Source organism: Sapajus apella, unplaced genomic scaffold (genome assembly GCF_009761245.1).
Source record: "Sapajus apella isolate SASKATOON/1434 unplaced genomic scaffold, GSC_monkey_1.0 scaffold12, whole genome shotgun sequence".
Taxonomy (NCBI): domain Eukaryota; kingdom Metazoa; phylum Chordata; class Mammalia; order Primates; family Cebidae; genus Sapajus; species Sapajus apella.
Genome location: NW_022436952.1, coordinates 1,437,070 through 1,453,640, shown reverse-complemented (window position 1 = coordinate 1,453,640; position 16,571 = coordinate 1,437,070). Strand labels below are relative to the sequence as shown.

The 16,571-nt window shown below is 54.5% G+C and overlaps 1 protein-coding gene across 8 annotated transcripts; it reads left to right on the top strand.

The window, feature by feature from the left end:
- Positions 1-927: 927 nt before the first annotated feature.
- On the top strand, positions 928-16,385 carry WNK4 (WNK lysine deficient protein kinase 4). 8 transcript variants are annotated; one of them, XM_032279558.1, is made up of 20 exons: positions 928-1,666; positions 2,651-2,902; positions 3,103-3,275; positions 4,298-4,518; positions 4,775-4,932; positions 5,419-5,507; positions 5,588-5,804; positions 8,025-8,289; positions 8,522-8,643; positions 8,876-8,946; positions 9,036-9,153; positions 9,428-9,544; positions 13,265-13,402; positions 13,966-14,020; positions 14,122-14,702; positions 14,781-14,841; positions 14,948-15,356; positions 15,446-15,645; positions 15,803-15,900; positions 16,008-16,385. In XM_032279558.1, the coding sequence occupies exons 1-20, from the start codon at positions 1,052-1,054 to the stop codon at positions 16,008-16,010; spliced, it is 3,963 nt and encodes a 1,320-aa protein (XP_032135449.1). In that variant the 5' UTR covers positions 928-1,051; the 3' UTR covers positions 16,011-16,385. The 8 variants fall into 8 exon arrangements, with proteins under 8 accessions (XP_032135449.1, XP_032135446.1, XP_032135448.1 ...); XM_032279555.1 differs by having other exon boundaries at positions 15,803-16,385; XM_032279557.1 differs by having other exon boundaries at positions 929-1,666; positions 8,876-8,934; positions 15,803-16,385.
- The last annotated feature ends 186 nt before the right edge of the window (positions 16,386-16,571 follow it).

Genomic DNA, 16,571 nt, shown 5'->3' with positions numbered 1-16,571 from the left:
AGAGGAGAGAGAAGAAAGCCTATGGCTTTTGTAGAAGAAAAGGTCCTCCAGGGCTCTGTGTGCTCCAGTGAGCCTGTGGTTTTACATTTGCTGGGTGGGCTGTGTGGAGGAGTGCTGATGGAACACAGCTTGGGGACACACTGCTTTCTCTCTTAATTGGAGTCACTTAAGGGCTCCCCCTTCCCTCACCATCTCTCCCATGGAAGTCCTGAACTACTCTGAAGCCCCTCCCTCCACCCATCTGGTCTGGGTGGGGTCACTGTGGACCAGGGGAGCTGAGGGGGTAAGCCGGATGTGGACTTTGGTTTATTGGAGACTTTGGCAAACAGAAGGGGAGGAAGGAGAGCCCACATAGCAAAAACAGCCACTCTGGCCAGGGCCAGGCCGCGGCCAAGGTGGCCTGGAGGGGATGGATGACCGACCAGGCTCTCGGTTTGGGGGAGGGACTTATCCTGGGGAGCACACACCCATCCCTATGCAGACTAGAGGGACAGCGACGTCGGATCTTTCCACTGACCTCTGTATGGTCGGCCTGGGGCTACTCCGGACGGTTCGGAGGGGGTGGTGCTGCTTTATCTGAGGTGTGCAGACCGGTGGTAGTCTCCCTCTAACCCCCTACTAGAGCCCGGGAGCCGCAGGCACCTTTCCTCTCCTGTCCGGGTGTCGTCTCCCCCCCTCAACTCCCCCTGTCCCCCAACCCCCGCGCACAGACCGGTTTGCGCACTCTTAGTGCGGGAGGACACAACGCGGTCTCGGACTGAGACTGCGGCCGGGGGCCGGGGAGGCTCGGAAGATAAGGGGAAGCTGCTGGGTGGGGCGGCGACTAAGGTGAGGGGTTGTTCATCCACACTGCCCGAGCCACTCGGAGGGGTGGCCCTGGGGGGCAAGGGCGGGCCGCGGGGTGGGGCGGGGCGGGGGCGGGGCCGGGCCGAGCCAGGGGCTGGGGCCCCAGCTGCTCAGCCCGAGCGCTGCGCACCCAGCGGGTCCGCCTGTCAGGCCGCCGCCTCTCTGACCGTCTGGCTTTCCGCCCTTCGACGCTCTGCCCTTCCTCATGTTGGCACCCCCGGCCACGGAGACTGCCGTCCCCATGTCCCAGACTGAGGCCGACCTGGCCCTCCGGCTCCCGCAGCCTCTTGCCTCCACGGGGCCGCCCCGCCCCGGGCCCCATCCCCGCCGAGCTCGGCGCTTCTCCGGGAAGGCAGAGCCCCGGCCGCGCTCTTCTCGTCTCAGCCGCCGTAGCTCAGTCGACTTGGGGCTGCTGAGCTCTTGGTCCCTGCCAGCCTCACCCTCACCGGAACCCCCCGATCCTCCGGATTCCAATGGTCCTGGCCCCACGAGGAGCCCACCGCCTGGCTCCAAAGAACCCTCTGAGGGCACGTGGGCCAAGGGAGCCCCTGTGAAGGCTGCAGACTCCTCGCGTCCCGAGCTCCCAGACTCTGCAGTGGGTCCGGGGTCCAGGGAGCCGCTGAGGGTCCCTGAAGCTGTGGCCCTAGAACGACGGCGGGAGCAGGAAGAAAAGGAGGACATGGAGACCCAGGCTGTGGCAACGTCCCCCGACGGTCGATACCTCAAGTTTGACATCGAGATTGGACGTGGCTCCTTCAAGACCGTGTATCGAGGGCTAGACACCGACACCACAGTGGAGGTGGCCTGGTGCGAGCTGCAGGTGCGGCTGGGCGCCCCCTCGGTGGCACCTTGGGATGGGACTCTGGAGGTCTTAGGATGAGAGACAGAGGGTGGGGGAGACAGCATCAAGGGAAGGATGTATTTTTCCAATCAAATGTCCAGACACCTCTGCTGTCTTTGCCCTGAATGATCTGGCTGACTCTGGCTGCAGGAGAAACTGAGGCAGGTGGTGTCTGGTTACTCTCCCATGGGCATAAACATTCTCACTTTAAAGTCTCCATACTCAACCCTGAGAGGTGGAAGATAGGATAGGAAGTTGGGTTGGGGAGCCAATTCAGGTCAGTTTCCTGCTGGTGGGTATCCACAATCCCTTCCTCTCCCCTAAGTCCTGAGATCCTCAGTTATGACCCTGGTCCTCTTGATCCCCTCACTCCTCCCCATCCCCCACCTATTTGCAGACCAGGAGGTTGGGAGACCGGAAGCCAGAAGCTGGGCAAGGGTCCTCTCCAACTCCAGAAGATTTAGGGAAGTTGTAGCAGAATGGGGTCCCCTAGTCCCTTCTGGAGCAGTCAGACTTCTGGACCTCTCCACAGCTGCGAGGAGGGGGACATAGGGAGACCCAGCTCTCGAATAAGTGCAGTTCTGATCCTCATCCCACTGCCTACCTGTGCTCTCCCTTCCCAGACCTAAAGGCACTAAGCCCATGGGCTTCAGGAGGACCTTCCTCCCGTTGCTCCCATGCTACATGTGGATTAGGAGAACCCAGTCAACTTGGGGACCGAAGCTTCGGATTCAGATCGGGGGACAAAGCCTAAGGGAAGGGTCCCTCTCTGGCCCTGGAACAGGGCTCGCCCCTTGTGCCTGCCAGTGCCGCGCCCCAGGCTCTAGGCCAGGCCAGGAGAGGCAGCCAAACTGGGGGGTGAGAGGAGGGAGAGGAGTCGGGGGGGGGATACCATGGGGGGGGGTGGCTTCCTGGCGCCTAGTCCTGGATCTTTTCTTTCTTTCTCTGTGCCTCCCTCCACAGCCCTCCCGCCTTCAGTCTGGATCTAGCAGTTCCCGGTTTCTGGGGCCAACCCCCTTGCCGGCCCCAATTCCCTGCCAGCGGTCTCCTGCTGCCCGCCTGCTGCCTGCTCTCTGCCATCCCCCGGGCGCCCCCTCCCGCCCCATGGCCGGTCTGGGCAGCCACAAAGGCACTATTGAGCTCAGGGCTCCCGGATGGGGCTGCATAAAGGCGCTTGTGTCCAGCAGGGGGTCTAGGGGGCTGCCCCAGGCCCAGGTTGGTTGTGTCCTTGGAGCAGCTTACATGGGTACTGTTGGAGAGTTCTGGGTCTGCAGCCCATTGGGCGAGTGATCCCACTAATCCCACCCCATCTGTGGGAACCAACCCTCACCTCTTCCCCAACCCCGCTGCAGGTGTCCCTCTTCCTTTCCATGGGTGTCCTGGGCCTGACATGACACCCGTCCCCCATCCCACAGACTCGGAAACTGTCTAGAGCCGAGCGGCAGCGCTTCTCAGAGGAGGTGGAGATGCTCAAGGGGCTGCAGCACCCCAACATCGTCCGCTTCTACGATTCGTGGAAGTCGGTGCTGAGGGGCCAGGTTTGCATCGTGCTGGTCACCGAACTCATGACCTCGGGCACGCTCAAGACGTGAGCTCTGCGCATGAGTGGGTGGGGGGAGGGAGGCTGGGATGTGTGCCCACTGCTTCCTGAACTCCCAGGTTCCTCAAACTGTCTATATCCAGGTGTAAAACCAGGCTCGCCATCTCCCCTTACCCAACCGTGTCCCTCCCTTGGTGAGTGGCTAAGTCCACCTAGCACTCCAGTCAGAAACTTGGATGTCTCCCCAGACTCCTCTCTCTCCATTCTGCCCCCTCATCAGTCTGTCTCCACGTCTCTCCTTAACCTCTCCCTACCTGGCTTTCACTGCTCCATCCACGCCACCACCTCGATGCCACCTTGCTGATCTGGAGCCCTGCAGCAGCCCCCTAAAGGGTCTTCTCAAACTCTGCCACCCTCTAAGTGATCCTATCTTCCTGCAGCCTGGAGGATCTTTCCCAGTCGGAAATCTGAACTGTCACTCCCCTCCTTAAAACCCCTTCAAGTTTTCTCATGGCCTCAGGATAAAACCCATACGGGCTCATCTGCTCACACTGGCCACGCTCAAGCGTGCCTCCTTTGCCAAGCTTAGGATACAGCCCCACTTTCAGCCTAAGTTCTAGACACACTGAATTCCTGGGACCTCCTCCCACTCTGCCCTGCCCTGGCTTTTTCCATGCCTTTGAGCATGGTGTCCTGTCTGCCTGGAAAATCTCCATCCCTTCTCCCTTTCACCTTTGAGCTTCTGCTCATCATTCAAGATGCAATACAAAAGTATTTCCTCTTTGAAGCCCTCCCTCATGCTCGGGGCAGTTAGTCATCTCTTCCTGCACTCCCAAAGCACCTCCGCAGAAGCCCTATCTATTTACCTCCCAACCCGTTTGGTAACATCATGTCTATCCACCACATCCCCTGACTCAGTTTCTCCCTGGGGCTGAGCAGACATAGGCTAGGAGAATGCTGGCAGAAGATGAGGAGGCGGCAGCAAGGTGCTGCAGGGGGAGCTTCCCAGTGGAGGGCTCCTCCCCCGAGGACATGTCCCCCACCGACCCTGGCTATGCTCCCTCCCCCAGGTACCTGAGGCGGTTTCGGGAGATGAAACCGAGAGTCCTTCAGCGCTGGAGCCGCCAAATCCTTCGGGGGCTTCATTTCCTACACTCCCGGGTTCCTCCCATCCTGCACCGGGACCTCAAGTGCGACAATGTCTTTATCACGGGCCCTACTGGCTCTGTCAAAATCGGGGACCTGGGCCTGGCCACACTCAAGCGCGCCTCCTTTGCCAAGAGTGTCATCGGTGGGTCTCTCCAGGAAGGTCCTTCCTCCCCCCACCTCTGAAGAGAACCTGGGGACTCCCTCCCCTCAGCAAGGCCCTTCAAGGTCCACAGAATTACCAGACCACAGGGAAGCTGGGGAGATCTATGGCATCCCCCCTCAACCCCACTGTGGGCTGGGGTCACTTGCATGTGCAGGGTTGCCCAGGGCTTCCTAGCCCAAGGGGCAGGACAATGCCAGAGTGCCCAGCAACCTGATCCCTGCTGTGAACCCTACAGGGACCCCGGAATTCATGGCCCCCGAGATGTATGAGGAAAAGTATGATGAGGCTGTGGACGTGTATGCATTTGGCATGTGCATGCTGGAGATGGCCACCTCTGAGTACCCGTACTCCGAGTGCCAGAATGCCGCGCAAATCTACCGCAAGGTCACTTCGGTGAGAGGGATGGGGTTGGCAGGAATGGGAATTCCAGGTCCACTTCCCATTTTCCTGCCCGGCCAGCCCACAGTCAATGCCCTTTGCCTGCACGGAAACGGGCTAGACACAGAGATGCCTTGGTGAACCCAGAAAGATGTACATGCTATTTAGAATAATAATGTGTGCGGTGCTCCCGAGAGTTCACAGTTTCTCATCCAGTCTCACATCCAATCCTTCCAGCTGCCCGGCGAGGTGAGCAGGGCAAATGTTCCTCCCTGCAATTTACAGATGAACAAACAGAGGGAGACTTGTTCAAGGTCACACTGTAAATACTTGGGTTGGTTGGGGGGACTGGGATTTGAAATCAAATCTTGCAGTAGCAGTCAGGCTTTTGCAGCTGCACGTGCAGCTGCCTAAGGCAAGAGTGGAGTAAAGGGTGGGGGGTGTGAAGCTGAGAGCTGGGGGGTCAGAGGATGGGAGGTGTCATGCAACCCCTCCCCCCAGGGCACAAAGCCGAACAGCTTCTACAAGGTGAAGATACCCGAGGTGAAGGAGATCATTGAAGGCTGCATACGCACGGATAAGAACGAGAGGTGGGGGTGAAAGGGCAGAGCATGGGTAGAGTAGGGGCCCGGGCCGCGGTGGGCTCGGCTCACCCCCGCCTCACCCTCAGGTTCACCATCCAGGACCTCCTGGCCCACGCCTTCTTCCGTGAGGAGCGCGGTGTGCACGTGGAACTAGCGGAGGAGGACGACGGCGAGAAGCCAGGCCTCAAGCTCTGGCTGCGCATGGAGGACTCGCGGCGCGGGGGGCGCCCACGGGACAACCAGGCCATCGAGTTCCTGTTCCAGTTGGGCCGGGACGTGGCCGAGGAGGTGGCACAGGAGATGGTGAGCGGAGGACAGACTGTACTGCCACTGGGCGTGTAAAGGGCGTTGACCAGAGGGGATAGTGCGACAGGGATGGGTGCAGGAGGGGTGGCAGCGATGGGGGCAGGCCACATCCCCGCTCTCAAGATCTCCTGCAGCGTCTCCATGCCTCTCCAGCCCTAACTCACGCGCATGCACACCCAGTTTTCCTTTACAAGAGGGGGCCTAGGGTCCTCCAGCGTCGTTGCTTTACTTCCAGCTGTTCTTCCTGGAATGCCCTTCTTGCCAATTTATCTTTTCCCTCTTTCCTCCCTCCCTCTTGTTCTTTTTCTTTTTCTTCCAACATGATCAGAACCATCGATTTTGGAAAGCCATCCCCTCTGGAGTCCAACTTAAATGCTCCTTTCCACTTCAGCAGGTTCTTGGTTACAGCACTCATCACCATGGGTCCTGTCTTAAACCTGAATAAGTTCCTGCCTTTCTTCTCCACTTCTCCCTGAGGACAGACTGTGTTTTATTGATTCTTCTGTCCCTGGCAATGCTTGGCACATAGTAAGAACTCATTCATAGCCCATATCTGTACATGGCTTAAAGCACTTTTGCCGGGCACAGTGGCTCACGCCTGTAATCCCTGCACTTTGGGAGGCTGAGGTGGGCGAATCACCTGAGGTCAGGAGTTTGAGACCAGCCTGGCCAACATGATAAAACCCTGTCTCTACTAAAAATACAAAAAATTAGTTGGGCATGGTGGCATGCACCTGGAATCCTAGCTACTCAGAGGCTGAGGCAGGAGAATTGCTTGAACCTAGGAAGCGGAGGCTGCAGTGAGCCGAGATCACGCCACTGCACTCCAGCCTGGTCAACAAGAGCAAAACTCCAACTAAAAACAACAACCATTTTCACATGCATTTGAGCTTTGCTACCCATCCTGCATACGGAGCAGTTTTATGTCAACTTATTGATGAGGAAATGGAAATTCAGAGAGGTTGAATACCTTGTCCAGAGCCTCAAGTAAGGAAGTGGAACAGCTGGATTGAAACTGAGGTGGTTCAGATTTTAAATCAGGTTACCCTGCTCCACCTCCTTTACTCACACATCAAAGCTTGTGGCTAAAAGGAATGAGGAGGTGATGAATGGAAGCTGGTAGAAGAGAAGAGGGGTGAGATGCAAGGGCAGAGGCTTGGGGGTGGCTTAGGAAGTCCTGAAAGGACTATGGGATTTTTGGGGGAGTGATGGAGTCTCGCTGTCACTCAGGCTGGAGTGCAATGGCACTATCTCAACTCATGGCAACCTCTGCCTCCTGGGTTCAAGCGATTCTCCTGCCTCAGCCTCCCGAGTAGCTGGGATTACAGGCACAAGCCACAATGCCAAGCTAATTCTTGTATTTTTAGTAGAGACAGGGTTTCACCATGCTGGCCAGGCTGGTCTCAAACTCCTGACCTCAAGTGATCCACTTGTCTTGTCCTCCCAAAGTTCTGGGATTACAGGTGTGAGCCACTGTGCCCAGCCCCAAGTATGGGATTTTTTTTTTTTTTTTTTTTTTTTTGAGACGGGGTTTCACCACGTTAGCCAGGCTGGTCTCAAACTCCTGACCTCAGGTAATCTACCCACCTCAGCCTCCCAAAGTGCTGGGATTACAGGTGCAAGCCACTGCGCCCGGCCCCAAGTATGGGATTTCTAATACAGAGATGACACTTGCAAGGGTGGAGACCACCTATGGTGGGTCAAGAACCTCAGAATGTGTTAGAAATTTAGAGTAAGTCTCCATAGCACTGGCCAACCTGACCTGAGATCAAATCTGATCCATCGCTGACAAGGGATTCTTGGCCTTGGCACTGTTGACATCTTTGTTTTAGGGACTGTCCTGTGCATTGTAGGATGTTGAAAAGAACCCCTGGCTTCTACTCACTAGATTCAGTAACATCTACCCTCCAGTTCTGACAACTAAAAATGTCTCTAGATATTGCCAAATGTCTCTTCTCCCCATTGGAAACCACTGACTTACTGTATGACTATGAACCAGCCACTTCGTTAATCTCTAAAATGGGACAGTAAGATTTATCCCACAAGGTTGTTGGATCTAGTGATGATAACGTAAGGAGCTACTAGTTAGCAGACATAATGGGTAAACAGGAAGTGTTGGTTTCCTTCCTCTCATATTCTGGAGGTCCCAAGAAGCGATCTGATGGATCTTTGAGCGGGGGACCCAAGCTGTGTTCCTCACCCCCATCCCAACTCCAGGTGGCTCTGGGCTTGGTCTGTGAAGCCGATTACCAGCCAGTGGCCCGTGCAGTACGAGAACGGGTTGCCGCCATCCAGCGAAAGCGTGAGAAGCTGCGTAAAGCTAGGGAACTGGAGACACTCCCACCGGAGCCAGGACCTCCACCAACAACTGTGCCCATGGCTCCCCATCCCCACAGTGTCTTCCCTGCTGAGCCTGAGGAGCCAGAGGCAGACCAGCACCAGCCCTTCCTTTTCCGCCACGCCAGCTACTCATCTACCACCTGTAAGTCACCTCTGATCTTGAGACGTAGGTCCCAAAACACCTTGGCCTCTGCCCCCAACCCAGAAATTCACCCCCTGCAGTAGTCACTTACCCTGCCTTCCACCTGTAGCCACGAAGCTCCCTCCTGGAAGGAACTCTCCCACAGCTCCAGGCCCCCCTTGCTTAGGCAGGCCCCTTCTTCTCTCCCTCCCTTTTATTTCCCCTTTTTTTGATCCCCTCCCTCCCTCACCAGCGGATTGCGAGACTGATGGCTACCTCAGCTCGTCCGGCTTCCTGGATGCCTCAGACCCTGCCCTTCAGCCCCCTAGGGGGGTGCCATCCAGCCCAGCTGAGTCCCATCTCTGCCTGCCCTCGGTGAGAGGGGGTCACATGGGGGGCTCCCAGCCATTCCAAGCCTATGGCCTACTTCCCTCCTTGAGAAACCCAATCTCATGATCCAGCCTGATGTCCCTGGGAATCCACCACTCTTGTCCTCCTCTTCCCTAATTCCATCCAATTCTGTAATATCCTCCCAGCATCCTTGGTAACATCTCCCTAGATCACAACAGTTATCTTCCTGACCTCATGAACCCTCATCCTGTTTCAGGCTTTTGCCCTATCTATTCCACGTTCTGGCCCTGGAAGTGACTTTTCCCCTGGGGACAGGTATGTTCTAGGGTAAGTTGGGGTGCCAGGATGAGACACATGGGTCACTGGGGTCCCAGTGTCTTCTCAGGCACTCATTCTATGTCCTTTCCCTTTTCCAGCTATGCCTCAGATGCAGCATCAGGCCTTAGCGATGTGGGAGAAGGGATGGCACAAACGAGGAGACCCCCAGGGAGGAATCTCCGGCGCAGACCCCGATCCCGGCTGCGGGTCACTAATGTAAGGAAGGGGCACAGGAGATGGAGAGTAACCTACAGGGTCAGGAGGGAAGTGTCAACAGGATGTGGGGGAGGTCAACCAGAAAAGGGGAGAAGCAGTGTGTGACTGGTACTCAAGAGGCAGCCAATCTAGTTTTTAATACCAGACTTTAGGGGTTGGGTCTACTTATCTCCAAGTCTAATCTGGCTACTGTCACTTGGCTGGGGTAGGGTGGAGACACAGCATGATGACAGAGGGCTTGACCTCTTCCCCTCTGCTGACTTTGAATCTGAAGGTCTCAGACCAGAATGACAGAGTGGTTGAGTGCCAGCTACAGACCCACAACAGCAAGATGGTGACCTTCCGATTTGATCTGGATGGGGACAGCCCAGAAGAGATCGCAGCTGCCATGGTGAGGGGGAGAGAGATGAGGACAGAGTGTTTGGATCTGGAACAAGAGTCTCCCTCCTGATGTCCGCTGGGGCTGAAACCCACTGATCCGAGAGCAAGGGTTTTTTTTTTTTTTTTTTTTTTTGACATGGAGTCTCCGTGTCCCCCAGGCTGGAGTGCAATGGCGCAATCTTGGCTCACTGCAATCTCTGCATCCTGGGTTCTAGCAATTCTCCTGTCAGCCTCCCAAATAGCTGGGATTACAGGCGCCCACCACCACGTCCAGCTAATTTTTGTATTTTTCAGTAGAGACGAGGTTTCACTATGTTGGTCAAGCTGGAATTGAACTCCTGACCTCAGATGATCCACCTACCTCAGCCTCCCAAAGTGCTGGGATAACAGGCATGAGCCACCACGCCCGGCGACAGCAAGGGTTTTTAAAGCACTGGTTGACACTTAACACAGTAATACTGAGGACGTCTCAGCCCTTGTTTTTGGGGAGACTTCTGTTTATCCAGTGAGGTTTGGCTTCTCAGCTGGAGCAATTTGACTCACATTGACCAGGTGCACACAAGTGCTATGTGTTAAGTGCCTGGTAGATGTGCAATACTGTGGCTGTAGGGAAGGATGGGCTGGACAGCAGGGACAGTAGGCTTACCCAGGATCTTGGTGGATGGGCGAGAAAGACCATGAAGGGTGGAAAGGCTGTAAAGGACATCCCTATGTAGGGACAGCATAAGCAAAGGCATTCCAAGTAGAGAACGACTTGGAATATGGGGCTGGGAGGGCTTCATGAGGAAACCACTATCATTGGAAGTAAAGATTCCTATAGGAGAACTGTGGGAAGTGAAGCTGGGTAGGTAGCGTGGGCCCAGATTACAGGATAGACAGTGTTAAGAGAGGCCGAGTGGGCTGGGTCCAGACGCTCACACCTGTAATCCCAGCACTCTGGGAGGATGAAGTAGGAGGATCACTTGAGCCCTGGAGTTTAACTCTGAGAAACATAGCCGAGACCCTATCTCTACAAAAAAATTTTAAAATTAGCCATGTGTGGTGGCACATGCCTGTAGTCCCAACTGCTTGGGAGGCTCATTTGAGCCTGAGAGGTCAAGACTGCAGTGAGCTGTGATCACGCCACTGCACTCCAGCCTGGCAGACAGAGTGAGACTTTGCACCAAAAAAAAAAAAAAAAAAAAAGGCAGAGTGTAACATGGTGACAGTAGGCTTTGTGAAGACCATCTGCCATGGGATGTGAAAGGGGGTTAGAGAAGGGAAAATAACTGGGAGCTCGGCCCAGGGAGCCACATGTGGACAAAGAAGAGGGTGGCTTATGGGAGGGAAGAGGAGAAAGGGTGAATCTGAGGGTTGTTTCGGGAAAATTAGTTACTCTGTAATCCAGTAGCTTATTGATATAATACAGTAGTACCTAGTACACAGTAGATGCTCAATAAATATTTGCTGAGTTGATATGATAGGGAGTTGGGGAGAAGGGAGATCAAGGACAACTTGTAGGCCACCAAAGGAGAGAGGAAGTTAGAAAGGAAAGGTTTTTTTTAAGGAGACTTGATGAGCTGCAGTGAAGAAGGAAAAGCCAAGACCAAGATCCTCGCAAGCCATGGGAAATGGGTCAGCAGGGCTGGAGAGAGGTGGATTAAGGAGTGGTCAGTACAGAGTTGAGAGTGAAGGGAGATGAGCCTGCAAAGCCAGAGACATAGAGGGCTGGCGAGTGTGTATCAGTGCATACCATCCATTCCGGAATGGGAAGCGGGAGGATAGGTCATGGAAGGACACAGAGATGAAGCCAGAGAGGTAGGAGGATGTTAGTAAAAACTGAGTGAGGAGAGAGTTTCATGGAGGTGGTGTTACAGTGAATCCTCAGGGAAGCCACACTGGCTTTTGTTAGAAGATCTTTGTGGGAGACCAGTTTCAGTGGAGTAGGGGAGGTGGATGCCAGCCCCTGGGGTGAAGGAGGGGAGAGAGTGGGAGAAACAAAGGCATCAGGAGCCCTCTCTAAAGCTTCTCCATCATGGCATTCCCCTTGTATCCAGGACAAAGACACAATCTCACCTGGCACACAAGGCTCATCACCTCCTGTCAAACCACTTGACCCTTTCAGAGTCTTCCCTCCAGCCATACTGGTTTCAGAATGGTCCTCTGAAGAGGCTGGGTGTGTTCCTGCCTCTACCTTTATCTACTGAAGGGTCTCTCACCCTGAGAGCCTTCTGTATTGGGCCTCAAGCCCCTTCTGATCCCGCACAGCCAAAGCGACCCCACTCCATACACCCACAGCCCTTTCCCCTCTTTTCTCTCCTTACTCAGTCCACCCTCCATGCCTCTGCAGCAGAGTTCTCCTGAGACTTGGATCTGATCTGTTGATTTTTCATCCCAAATTCTTTAGTGGCTACTTGTGGTTCTAGAGTAAGGTCCAAATTCCAAAGTATGGCCTTTAAAATTCACAGCACACTCAGCTACACTTGAGTCCTCACTATGTTAAGAATAGGCCGTACCAGGTGTGGTGGCTCATGCCTATAATCCCGGCACTTTGGGAGGCTGAGTCGGGCGTATCACCTGAGGTCAGGAGTTTGAGACCAGCCTGACCAACATGGAGAAACCCTGTCTCTAGTAAAAAATACAAAATTAGCCGGGTGTGGCGGCACATGCCTGTAATCCTAGCTACTCGGGAGGCTGAGGCAGGAGAATCACTTGAATTCGGGAGGCGGAGGTTGTGGTGAGCCAAGATCATGCCATTGCACTCCAGCCTGGGCAACCACAGTGAAACTCTGTCACACAAAAAAAAAAAAAAAAAAAAAAAAAAAAAAAAAAAAAAGAATAGGCTAGGCTTGGTGGCTCACGCTTATAATTCCAGCACTTTGGGAGGCCGAGGCAGGTGGATCACTTGAGGTCAGGAGTTTGAGACCAGCCTGGCCAACATGGTGAAGACTTCTCTCTACTAAAAATATAAAAATTTAGGTAGATGTGGGTTTAAACCCTGTGACCTTAGGCAGACTGAACTTAACCTCTTTGAGCATTGGTTATCTTAATTCTACCACAGCAATTCTTTTGTCTTTTTGTTTTTCTCCTTTTTGTGGAGAATGGTGTCTTGCTATATCGCCTAGGCAGGTCTCGAACTCCTGGGCTCAAGCTATCCTCCCGCCTCTGCCTCCTGAAGAGTTGGGATTGCAGGCATGAGCCACAGCGCCCAGCACCACAGCAATGTTAATGTAGACCCCAGAAAGTTGGTGGTGTTAAACGTGATAATATATGCAAAGTATCTGGTATATACATGCATCCTAAGAATGTTAGAACCTTTCCTTCTAGGCTGTATTTCTCCTTACACCACACAGTGCCTGGAACACAATAGGTATTTGCTTGTTTTAGGTTGCTGGTTGGCAGAAGCAGTAAAAAGTTTATTTATTTATTTATTTTGAGATGAAATCTCACTCAGCTGCCCAGGCTAGAATGCAGTGATGTGATCTCTGTTCACTGCAACCTCTGCTTCCTGGGTTCAAGAGATTCTCCTGCCTCAGCCTCCCCAGTAACTGGGACTACAGGCATCTGGCATCATGCCCAGCTCATTTTTGTATTTTAGTAGAGACAGGGTTTCTACTAAAGGTTGGCCTTTAGCAGTGCTAGGATTACAGCTGTGAGCCATTGGGCCTTGCCTGATTTTTTATTAGAAGCAGGGGGAGTGGGATGAGTGAGACAACAAACTCTACCCCCGCATCCTATTGACCCTCACCAGGTGTATAATGAGTTCATTCTGCCCTCGGAGCGAGACGGATTTCTCAGACGGATTCGGGAGATTATCCAGAGAGTGGAGACCCTGTTGAAGAGAGACACTGGCCCCGTGGAGGCTGCTGAAGACACCCTATGCACCCAGGTCAGACCCCTCTGGACACTTCCAGGGAAAATGGACTCTCTGCTCCAGGGTTTATTACTTTCTGCCTTCAGCAGTCCACTTGGATCTAACTCCTCCTCATCTCTCGGGCCCTAAAACAGTGGCCCTTACCCCATTTGAGAATATGATGAAAGCCATGGACTCTTGTTCTAGAAAACTTGTTCAATGCATACTTTTAACTCATTATTTTGAAATAATTTCAGACTTGTGGAGAGAAGTTGCAAGAATTGTACAAAGAACCCCTGGATACCCTCTGCCCAGATTTGCCAATTGTGTTTTGCCACCTTAGCATTATCATTCTGTCTTCCTCTCCCCTCTCTGTATGTGTGCACACATCATTATATTTTTCTGAACCACTTGAGAGTAAGTTGCAGACATTATGCCCTTTTACCGCTAAATTTCAGCACATATGCTGCTGAATCCCCTGAAACTCATGTGTGGACTCCTAGAGGTTCATGGGTCCTAGCTTAGGAACCCTGGTCTGAAACCTTCCATCTCAGACTGCTGTTACCGACTGTGACTGTGGACTTCTTTCTCTGCCTCAGGAGGAGCCAGCACCATTACCTGCCCTGCCCGTCCCCCTCCCAGACTCATCCAACGGTATGTACTGTTCTGTCCTTGCTCAACCTAACCCTTGGGGTTGCTCCTGGGAAAGGTATAGGACATGTGGGACTGTCATCTCAACATACCCTCCTTCCCAGCAGAGCCCCAGAGCAGCAACTCCCTGGAGCACAGGAGCTGGGCAGGCTTCTCTACCTCCTCATCTTCTGGAACTCCATTGTCTCCTGGAACCCCTGTTTCCCCAGGTCCCATCTTCCCCATCACTTCTCCCCTATGTCATCCCAGCCCCTCCCCATTCTCCCCCATTTCTTCCCAGGTCTCAAATCCCGTTCCCCATCCCCCCTACTCTCCACTTCCATTCTCCAGTGCACCCGAGTTTCCAGTCCCACCCTCTCAGTTTCCCCAGAGTTCTCTCCCGAGTTCTCCACCTGCATTCTCTCCCAGTTGTTCTCAGGTCACTCTTAGTCCCCCTTTTGTTCCCCTGTGCCCCTCCACTTCTTCCCTCCCCTCCACCACAGCAGCCCCTCTCCTCTCTCTGGCTAGTGCCTTCTCACTGGCTGTGATGACTGTGGCCCAGTCCCTGCTGTCCCCCTCGCCCGGGCTCCTTTCCCAGTCTCCTCCAGCCCCTCCTAGTCCCCTCCCTAGCCTGCCACTTCCCCCTCCCCTTGCTCCTTGTGGCCAGGAGAGCCCTTCACCCCACACAGCTGAGGTGGCAAGTGAGGTGAGTAGAAAACAAAGAGGGATGATTAGGGAGACTCCATTCTACACTTTTCCCTTCTCATGGACCCACACTTTCTAGGCCTTGCCAACTCCTGCTCGGCCCCTCCCAGGTGAAGCCAGGCTGGCACCCATCTCTGAAGGTGAGGCCTCTGACCACTGACTTTCCCCCGTCATCATCCCTACTTGCTGTCTGTCGTGTCACTGATGCTCTCCTTTCCTCATGCCTTCCTCCTCGTCACCCTACAGAGGGAAAGCCACAGCTTGTTGGGCGTTTCCAAGTGACTTCGTCCAAGGAACCGGCTGAGCCTCTTCCCCTGCAGCCAGCATCCCCCACTCTCTCCGGTTCTCCGAAACCTTCAACCCCTCAGCTCACTTCAGAGAGCTCAGATACAGAGGACAGTGCTGGAGGCGGGCCAGAGACCAGGGAAGCTCTGGCTGAGAGCGACCGTGCAGCTGAGGGTCTGGGGGCTGGAGCTGAGGAAGAAGGAGATGATGGGAAGGAACTCCAAGGTGGGGACAGCCCCCCACCCCTGAGCCAACCCAGCCCTGTGTGGATGAACTACTCCTACAGCAGCCTGTGTCTGAGCAGCGAGGAGTCAGAAAGCAGCGGGGAAGATGAAGAGTTCTGGGCTGAGCTGCAGAGTCTTCGACAGAAGTGAGTTTGGGGAGGATGGAGGAGCAAGAGGTGAACCTGGGAGAGCGAGGGGTGTGGCTAGCCCTTTCATGCCTTCCGTGCATCCTCAGGCACTTATCAGAGGTGGAAACACTACAGACACTACAGAAAAAGGAAATTGAAGACTTATACAGCCGACTGGGGAAGCAGCCTCCTCCGGGTATTGTGGCCCCAGCTGCTATGCTGTCCAGCCGCCAGCGCCGCCTCTCCAAGGGCAGCTTCCCCACCTCCCGCCGCAACAGCCTACAGCGCTCTGAGCCCCCAGGCCCTGGTGAGACTGCAGTCACCCAGCTTCCATCTTTTCCCTGAGACCCCTTCCTATCCACTGTTTTTTCCAGGCCCTGGGGGTCTGCCCCGGGGGACTAGCCCCCCTCTCCCCACCTCCCTTTTCCTCACTTACTGCTCTCCCTCCCCCATCCTGCTCCCAGGCATCATGCGAAGGAACTCCCTGAGTGGCAGCAGCACCGGCTCCCAGGAGCACCGGGCAAGCAAGGGGGTGACATTCGCCGGGGATGTTGGCAGGATGGTGAGGGCGGGCCCAAGGGAGGGAGAGCCCAGGGAATGGTACCTGGCTGCAGCTTTGCTTTCTTCCCACCTTGGAGGTTTCTCCATCACTTTTTCTTTTCCCTCCAGTGAATTCAGAACAGAAGCCATGTATCTCCCTCACACCAGGGCCCACCATGGAGCCTGTGTTCTCAGAATCTGATGCTTTTCTGACCAACACAACTGAGCAAGGAAGATCCCAGCACTGAGCGGGTAGAAGGCCAGGGGGGCATGGAGAGTGCAGCTCCATTATAGTGAAGAGCCAAACATATGTGAACTGTTTGCTGTGTGGAGGTGTCAGTTCTGCAGCCTACCATCTTCATCTACCCCCTCTCCTGCCAAGAGTCAACCACTAAGCAATCCCACCCAATCCCAGATGCTTCTAAAGGGGCCTACTCCCAGCTGGGAGAGTGCAGGGGATATGCTCACACCACATTAGCAGCAGCCAATAAAAATGGTGGAAACAAGGACGTTGTGGATCCATATGCCATGCCTTAGGAATTGCGGGGGGGCAAAGCCCTGTGGGGTGAAGCAGGGGAGGATTTAAAAGGGACTCTCTTTTCACAATGGGAGGCAGGGGTGGAAGCTGCCCAGCCCTCTGGCTTCCTGCCATCAGTTAATGAGGAAACTGCAAAGTCAGTGATCCACTTGACC

Bases quoted from the DNA above. Each gene is read 5' to 3' on its own strand.
- WNK4 (XM_032279555.1), top strand. From the start codon at position 1,052: ATGTTGGCACCCCCGGCCACGGAGACTGCCGTCCCCATGTCCCAGACT. The intron at 9,545-13,264 runs GTGAGGGGGAGA...GACCCTCACCAG, and splicing joins AAGAGATCGCAGCTGCCATG to GTGTATAATGAGTTCATTCT. The intron at 14,842-14,947 runs GTGAGGCCTCTG...GTCACCCTACAG, and splicing joins GCTGGCACCCATCTCTGAAG to AGGGAAAGCCACAGCTTGTT.